This window comes from Squalius cephalus, assembly GCF_949319135.1.
Source record: "Squalius cephalus genome assembly, chromosome: 9".
NCBI classification, from domain to species: domain Eukaryota; kingdom Metazoa; phylum Chordata; class Actinopteri; order Cypriniformes; family Leuciscidae; genus Squalius; species Squalius cephalus.
Window position 1 is genome coordinate 45,310,975 of NC_137130.1, and position 9,786 is coordinate 45,320,760.

The window sequence follows — 9,786 nt, forward strand, 5'->3', positions numbered from 1 at the left end:
TTGAGGTGGGAACTTTATATTTATCTTTGTAAAGAAAAGAAATTGCGCAAACACAAAAACATTCAGGAGCTGGTTCTCAACCTCTGCCCATGATTTTTATAAATAATACAGCTTCACTACTGAAACCTACATTAAATTTCTCAGCAATGAGGTGATAACTTCACTGTAATTAAACCAGCAAGCTTCACTATTAGGTTACTCACTCATGCACTCTCTCTCTCTCTCTCTGGTTAATTCATTCTAATTCATAAAAAAGTATATTACACGGCTACTTTATTTCACTTCAGAATTCTCCGGACTATCTGTTCCATCAGATTTTGCGCTGCAAAACATTCATGAGTCACAACAGTTGTTATCTTGTCCACGCTGAAAAATAATCATGACCACCCGACATGAATTATATAAATAATTTTAATAGCTTAGCCATTCAAAACCAGGGTCTAGCATGTGCGTAGTAAAAAGATCAGCGAAAGTCATTTTGGGCGGGAATTAATGTAAACAGATATCGGATACCAGTCCTGTCTAAAGTTAATGTAAACAGTCAGGCCAAAAAAACGGAACTGTGCATTAAGACTTGCTGTGTAAATGCAGCCTTAGTGTCCGAAAGTGGCATCTAATGTGGACTAGTACAATTTCTGATGTCAACATCATTTCTGAGACTGAAGGAATTCAGAAGTGCTTTTAAGAGCATGATGACCACGTTCTTTAAAAAGATGTTGGTTTCTAATCTTTATCCAGATTCTTCTCTCTTAAAGTACTTTAAAGGGCACCTATTATGCAAAATTCACTTTTACATGGTGTTTGAACATAAATGTGTGTTGGCAGTGTGTGAGCAAAACCACCCTAGAATGATAAAAATCCACCCAGTGTTTTTTTTACAATCTCAATAAATAAAGCACTGTCTCAGAATGAGCTGTTCTCAGATTCGGTGCAATGTGACGTAGAATTGAGCAGGCCCCTCCCACGACTGTTGATTGGCACTTCAGTTTGAGCCCAGACCCGCCCTGAGTGAGCTGGACACAGAGTCCGCCATTATTTCGACGCTTGAGCAGCTGTAGACAAGAATGTCTCCTAAGCGATTGAGGTGTTTTGTTGTTGGATGTAAGAATGAACATAGCAGTCTTCATTTACTCCCGTTGTTACTCAAGGATGGATCTGTACTGTTTGTGATCAAGCTTACACTCTCCGGAGCAACAGGCCTAACGTGACTGGACACGGAAGAAATGAAAGTGCGAGCACGCTCTTTATGACAGCTCTTCGAGTCATTTTACGGATATAAGGTTTACCAGTTTATTTAGCACCCACTGAAAAGGTGTGTATATTTGTTTACTGTTAGTTGTAACGAGTGTTTTGTGTACTTCGCTGTGTATGTTGTTGATAATGAAAGGGAGAGAGAGAGAGAGAGTTTATGGATAAAACTTTAATGCTCACTTCTTATACTATGTTTATTCAGCTCTTACAGAGATTCTCTGGAGTAAAACTAACGCTCATCTTTTGTGTGATGTACAATAAACTTCACTGAACTCGTCAGTATATTTTGGTCATCATCCGGACGGGTTTTGCTACAGCAGGCTTGTATTAGTGGATAAAAGCGGATGACAAATAAGTTATAACCATAATTAAACTACACTATACCTGTTCTATCTCATACAGCATATATTCTCTGGCTCTGTGGGCATTATTGTCCGACTCCGAGTCGAAATGAACACCGCAACTGAGAGTTTCTGTTCTGATATTATAAGATGAGATTGTCCTGACTGAAGCGCGAGCTCGTGAGGCTCCGCCCCCTGTGCAGTGCAGAAGCAGTTAATTTGCATTTAAAGGGCACACACTAAAACAGCGCGTTTTTCTGAGCCCCAAAAAATTACAATTTAAAAACATGCTGTAAAAAATTATCTGTTGGGTATTTTGAGCTAAAACTTCACATACATACACTGGGGACATCAGAGACTTATTTTACATCTTGTGAAAAGAGTCATAATAGGTGCCCTTTAAAAATATTTCCACAAACACTGAGGTCCAGAAGTCTGAATATGTGGATGTCACTGGATTTTTGAACCATTAATCCACCAATAATAATGATATTAAAAAGGATAATAAAGGTACTGATGAGGGAAGTATAGCATTGCCATTAAAGCTAACCCATTCCCTCTCCTCTTGTGCCTGTGCAGAAGGCTGAAGTCTTGAAGACGCAGAATAATGTGGTGACGCTGTCTGAGCTGGACCGATGGACGGGGTACTGTGTCAGAGTTCAGAGTCGCTATGACTTCTACAACAAGACAAGTGTCTTCAGTGACAAACACTGCACACGCACTGAAGGTCAGCAGATCCATCACACACACACACACACACACACACTCACTCACTCACACATACACGCTAAGTTCAGTTTGCTTTCCAGTGAAATCAACAAGTAGAGTCATATATGGTTGTTAATAACTCTTCATGTCTGATAACAGATCTCATGTGTCATTTATGAGTCACGTGTCATGTTAACCTCTTGGTTCAATAAAAGGTTAATGAACAACCCACACTCAAATGTTTCTTAAACATACAGCCATATAACTGAAAACTAAATATGGTGCTCCAGTGACACAACTTACCCCTCACTGCACCTTTCGTAAAGGCTGCCATTCTGAGAAACATGATTCATTTAATAAATGTAATTATCTTAAGCTACATAATTTATATGGTTATTCAGCAATATCTATGATATTTATAACCTACCATTTATGAATCATGTTACATAATGCAGAATCTATGCTTCAGATGTCATGGCTAGTCCAGCCCAGATGAATGAATGCTGTGTGTGATTTCAGGAATGATTCCGTACTGGCAGATATTTCTGTACTTCCTGTTGTCATTGGGGCTGTGCTTCCTGCTGGTGTGGTTTAGCTTTTACAAGGTGTTTAAGTCCTTCAAGAGCATCTTCTACCCAAATGTTCAACTCCCGCCTCACATTCAGGAGGTAAAAACATTTATACTCTTTATTACATGCTATGATATCACAAGGTTTCAACGACCTTTGATTAAATAGGGGTCGTCTATATTGGTTGGCTATGTGGGACATATAGGGGACCATCTATGGGGATTGTCTTTGCGGGTCATCTTTAGGGGTCGTCTATATGAGACATCTTTGAAGGACTGTTAGACCATCTAATGAAGGACTGTTAGCCCATCCAATGAAGGACTGTTAGCCCATCCAATGAAGGACTGTTAGATCATCTAATGAAGGACTGTTAGACCATCTAATGAAGGACTGTTAGACCATCTAATGAAGGACTGTTAGATCATCTAATGAAGGACTGTTAGACCATCTAATGAAGGACTGTTAGACCATCTAATGAAGGACTGTTAGCCCATCTAATGAAGGACTGTTAGATCATCCAATGAAGGACTGTTAGACCATCCAATGAAGGACTGTTAGACCATCTAATGAAGGACTGTTAGCCCATCCAATGAAGGACTGTTAGCCCATCCAATGAAGGACTGTTAGCCCATCCAATGAAGGACTGTTAGACCATCCAATGAAGGACTGTTAGACCATCTAATGAAGGACTGTTAGACCATCTAATGAAGGACTGTTAGCCCATCTAATGAAGGACTGTTAGCCCATCCAATGAAGGACTGTTAGACCATCCAATGAAGGACTGTTAGATCATCTAATGAAGGACTGTTAGCCCATCCAATGAAGGACTGTTAGACCATCCAATGAAGGACTGTTAGCCCATCTAATGAAGGACTGTTAGCCCATCTAATGAAGGACTATTAGCCCATCTAATGAAGGACTATTAGCCCATCTAATGAAGGACTATTAGCCCATCTAATGAAGGACTGTTAGCCCATCCAATGAAGGACTGTTAGCCCATCCAATGAAGGACTGTTAGACCATCCAATGAAGGACTGTTAGACCATCTAATAGGGCTGCACGATTATGACAAAAATCATAATTGTCGATTATTCCCTTGAAATTGTAATTGCGATTATTAATTACGATTATCACAATTTACATTGAATATATAGGCATATTATTATACATGTTTACTTTAAAATTGTGACACACTGCCCCCCTTTACTTAACATACACATAAAGTGTAAGAATGACTAATAGTAGTTAAGACTATTAAAGACTACTAAGAAATAAACGTTAGGCCTATGCTAAAGCTATTAAATAGCAGTCCCAAACTTGCTTTTGTTAATACAATGTTGGTATGAGCCCCCAGTCATTTAAAATATATATAAAAATAAATAAAAATAAAATAAAATAAAGTGGAAAAATTGTAAAAAAATACAAAATTGGGGTTAATATTAAAACGACAGTTACCATGGTGATACACAATACTAACAAGAACGGTTAATAATGAAACATGGAAACTGCTCCTGGTGAATAGTGAAAATCATCCCTGCATGCAAATCCTTCTCAGCTAACACACGACGTACCAGTAACGTGATTTATTGGTAGGCTATTTTACTTTTATTTTGTGACTTAGGCTACCAATTTACAACGTAACAACGTTGCATGCTCGTAGTTTCCTTTGCACTTTATAAACACAGCGCGTGCTGCCGCATTTGCGCGTGCAATTGAAGAGTGTGCGCTTTGAACACAGTAGCCTATAACGGCTGACATGACAGGAACGTCCGTTTTTCTGAGGTGAAATACTTTATTTCAGCATACACATACATCGCTGCCTGGTAGTTTCTTCCTATTGTGCTAGGTTTTCTGAAGTAGTTGTGATTTGCCTCTCATAACATGCTCTAAATGCACGCAGAGTGGATTTTTTTTTTTTTTTTTTAATCGCGGCTTTGAACGATTACGCAATCGTGGCATCCATAATCGTAATCGCGATTAGAAATTCGATTAATTGTGCAGCCCTACCATCTAATGAAGGACTGTTAGACCATCTAATGAAGGACTGTTAGCCCATCTAATGAAGGACTGTTAGCCCATCTAATGAAGGACTGTTAGCCCATCTAATGAAGGACTGTTAGCCCATCTAATGAAGGACTGTTAGACCATCCAATGAAGGACTGTTAGCCCATCCAATGAAAGACTGTTAGCCCATCCAATGAAGGACTGTTAGCCCATCCAATGAAGGACTGTTAGCCCATCTAATGAAGGACTGTTAGCCCATCTAATGAAGGACTGTTAGCCCATCTAATGAAGGACTGTTAGCCCATCTAATGAAGGACTGTTAGACCATCTAATGAAGGACTGTTAGCCCATCCAATGAAGGACTATTAGCCCATCTAATGAAGGACTGTTAGACCATCTAATGAAGGACTGTTAGACCATCCAATGAAGGTCTGTTAGACCATCCAATGAAGGACTGTTAGACCATCCAATGAAGGACTGTTAGCCCATCCAATGAAGGACTGTTAGACCATCCAATGAAGGACTGTTAGACCATCCAATGAAGGACTGTTAGCCCATCTAATGAAGGACTGTTAGCCCATCTAATGAAGGACTGTTAGCCCATCTAATGAAGGACTGTTAGACCATCTAATGAAGGACTGTTAGCCCATCCAATGAAGGACTATTAGCCCATCTAATGAAGGACTGTTAGACCATCTAATGAAGGACTGTTAGACCATCCAATGAAGGTCTGTTAGACCATCTAATGAAGGACTGTTAGACCATCCAATGAAGGACTGTTAGCCCATCCAATGAAGGACTGTTAGATCATCTAATGAAGGATTGTTAGATCATCTAATGAAGGACGGTTAGACCATCTAATGAAGGACTGTTAGACCATCCAATGAAGGATTGTTAGATCATCTAATGAAGGACGGTTAGACCATCTAATGAAGGACTGTTAGACCATCCAATGAAGGTCTGTTAGACCATCTAATGAAGGACTGTTAGCCCATCTAATGAAGGTCTGTTAGATCATCTAATGAAGGACTGTTAGACCATCCAATGAAGGTCTGTTAGACCATCTAATGAAGGACTGTTAGACCATCCAATGAAGGTCTGTTAGACCATCTAATGAAGGACTGTTAGACCATCTAATGAAGGACTGTTAGACCATCCAATGAAGGTCTGTTAGACCATCTAATGAAGGACTGTTAGACCATCCAATGAAGGTCTGTTAGATCATCTAATGAAGGACTGTTAGACCATCCAATGAAGGTCTGTTAGACCATCTAATGAAGGACTGTTAGCCCATCCAATGAAGGACTGTTAGCCCATCCAATGAAGGACTGTTAGATCATCTAATGAAGGACTGTTAGACCATCTAATGAAGGACTGTTAGATCATCTAATGAAGGACTGTTAGACCATCTAATGAAGGATTGTTAGATCATCTAATGAAGGACTGTTAGACCATCCAATGAAGGATTGTTAGATCATCTAATGAAGGACGGTTAGACCATCTAATGAAGGACTGTTAGCCCATCCAATGAAGGACTGTTAGCCCATCCAATGAAGGACTGTTAGACCATCCAATGAAGGACTGTTAGACCATCTAATGAAGGACTGTTAGCCCATCTAATGAAGGACTGTTAGCCCATCCAATGAAGGACTGTTAGATCATCTAATGAAGGACTGTTAGACCATCCAATGAAGGATTGTTAGATCATCTAATGAAGGACGGTTAGACCATCTAATGAAGGACTGTTAGACCATCTAATGAAGGACTGTTAGATCATCCAATGAAGGACTGTTAGACCATCTAATGAAGGACTGTTAGCCCATCCAATGAAGGACTGTTAGATCATCTAATGAAGGACTGTTAGACCATCCAATGAAGGATTGTTAGATCATCTAATGAAGGACGGTTAGACCATCTAATGAAGGACTGTTAGACCATCCAATGAAGGACTGTTAGCCCATCTAATGAAGGACTGTTAGACCATCCAATGATGGTCTGTTAGACCATCTAATGAAGGACTGTTAGCCCATCTAATGAAGGACTGTTAGACCATCCAATGAAGGATTGTTAGATCATCTAATGAAGGACTGTTAGCCCATCTAATGAAGGACTGTTAGACCATCTAATGAAGGACTGTTAGATCATCCAATGAAGGACTGTTAGCCCATCCAATGAAGGACTGTTAGCCCATCTAATGAAGGACTGTTAGACCATCTAATGAAGGACTGTTAGCCCATCCAATGAAGGACTATTAGCCCATCCAATGATGGTCTGTTAGACCATCTAATGAAGGACTGTTAGCCCATCTAATGAAGGACTGTTAGACCATCCAATGAAGGACTGTTAGACCATCCAATGATGGTCTGTTAGACCATCTAATGAAGGACTGTTAGCCCATCTAATGAAGGACTGTTAGCCCATCTAATGAAGGACTGTTAGACCATCCAATGAAGGACTGTTAGACCATCCAATGATGGTCTGTTAGATCATCTAATGAAGGACGGTTAGACCATCTAATGAAGGACTGTTAGCCCATCCAATGAAGGACTGTTAGACCATCCAATGATGGTCTGTTAGACCATCTAATGAAGGACTGTTAGCCCATCTAATGAAGGACTGTTAGACCATCCAATGAAGGATTGTTAGACCATCTAATGAAGGACTGTTAGACCATCTAATGAAGGACTGTTAGACCATCTAATGAAGGACTGTTAGATCATCCAATGAAGGACTGTTAGCCCATCCAATGAAGGACTGTTAGCCCATCTAATGAAGGACTGTTAGACCATCTAATGAAGGACTGTTAGCCCATCCAATGAAGGACTATTAGCCCATCTAATGAAGGACTGTTAGCCCATCTAATGAAGGACTGTTAGCCCATCTAATGAAGGACTGTTAGCCCATCTAATGAAGGACTGTTAGATCATCTAATGAAGGACTGTTAGCCCATCCAATGAAGGACTATTAGCCCATCTAATGAAGGACTGTTAGCCCATCCAATGAAGGACTATTAGCCCATCTAATGAAGGACTGTTAGATCATCTAATGAAGGACTGTTAGCCCATCCAATGAAGGACTATTAGCCCATCTAATGAAGGACTGTTAGCCCATCCAATGAAGGACTATTAGCCCATCTAATGAAGGACTGTTAGATCATCCAATGAAGGACTGTTAGCCCATCCAATGAAGGACTGTTAGCCCATCTAATGAAGGACTGTTAGCCCATCTAATGAAGGACTGTTAGCCCATCTAATGAAGGACTGTTAGCCCATCTAATGAAGGACTGTTAGCCCATCTAATGAAGGACTATTAGCCCATCTAATGAAGGACTGTTAGCCCATCCAATAAAGGACTGTTAGCCCATCTAATGAAGGACTGTTAGCCCATCTAATGAAGGACTGTTAGCCCATCTAATGAAGGACTGTTAGCCCATCTAATGAAGGACTGTTAGCCCATCTAATGAAGGACTGTTAGCCCATCTAATGAAGGACTGTTAGCCCATCTAATGAAGGACTGTTAGCCCATCTAATGAAGGACTGTTAGCCCATCTAATGAAGGACTGTTAGATCATCTAATGAAGGACTGTTAGCCCATCTAATGAAGGTCTGTTAGACCATCCAATGAAGGACTATTAGCCCATCTAATGAAGGACTGTTAGACCATCCAATGAGAGAGTATTAGTCTTGCTCTGGAATAAAACATGTTCTCTCTGTGTGTCTGCAGCTTTGGTTGTCGGACTCGGAGACGCCACATCTTCTGCCTCCTCCATGCTCCGGTTCTGTGTGGGATCAGCTGGACATGATCAGCGCTGAGACGGACACAGTCCCGGACATCCAGATCTCCATCCCTGAGGATCAGGACACCAGCGTTCCCAGCCGGCACGGCAGTGGAGACTCCGGCTTCAACTCAACAGAGGAGGACTCCAGTCTCGACACACACACCGACACACACACTGACACACACACCGACACACACACCGACCACAGGTGCAAGACAGACACGCAGCACAGGGAAGAGATGCATGATGGAACATTGGAGATCTGCGCTTAACAACACAAACACATGACAGTCAAACAGACTTGACTTAGACTTGTTTTTCTCCATTCAAATCATCTTATTGTACATGTGAAACCTTTGTGTGTTTGTCATTTCAGCCATATTTTCATTTCTGTATTTAAGCATGCAGATTCTTTATGATTCTTATAGAATCTTTATTCATCCATTCGTTAGCTTCACACTCATCTCCACCCAATGTCAGATTAAAATAGACTATCATGTGCAGTCTCCTTGTTCTTCTTCAGATTCTGTCACTAGGAAGTGTTTGTTAAAACCCTGTTCCTGTTGTTTACATGCATATTTGCTCCAGGAAGGATTTATTCATTCAAATGTTTGTCTATTTTTACTCTTACTGCATTTGTTTGTAATTATAATAACAGCTTGAGGCTCTACAGCACGTGGAGAACCTCACAACAATAGTCATTAATAAAGCTGAGGTTATCGCAAGCCTTGGTAAACTGTGGTTAAACAAGACCTGATGGGTTAAAGCCCGTCGTCTTCAAGACTCCTCGATTAAAAGGAGTTTTTCAAGGCTGTTCCAGTTTCTTCTGGACACATGTACACTGCAAAACTATGGAAATCCCTGTGGCATAAAAAGCAAGGCGCGGTTATGCTAAATGATTTCCGGCTTATTGCAATAACTTCTATGTTGTGCAAAACTAAGAAGCAAGTTTTGGCTGATCATGTAATTTCAGCTGTGCCCTCGAGGTCAGATCCACTTCAGTTTGATGATAAGAGTAACAGATGATGCTGTACTGACCCTGCCTAATACAGTTACTTCAGTGAAGACACGCATTCTCATGAAAAGGCTTGTTGATCTTGATGTTAATACAGGTTTAGTCCTCTGGATTAGAAAC

At 40.5% G+C, this 9,786-nt stretch overlaps 1 protein-coding gene across 1 annotated transcript in view; it reads left to right on the forward strand.

Annotated features, from left to right (window-relative positions):
- LOC307165016 (interferon alpha/beta receptor 1a-like) overlaps positions 1–9,786 on the forward strand; it is a 29,557-nt gene extending 19,771 nt beyond the window's left edge. The window contains exons 5-7 of the mRNA XM_079882270.1: positions 2,172–2,319; positions 2,820–2,968; positions 8,597–9,786. Coding sequence (XP_079738396.1) covers positions 2,172–2,319; positions 2,820–2,968; positions 8,597–8,923 — 624 coding nt within the window. The 3' untranslated portion in view covers positions 8,924–9,786. The remainder of the gene's footprint in view (positions 1–2,171; positions 2,320–2,819; positions 2,969–8,596) is intronic.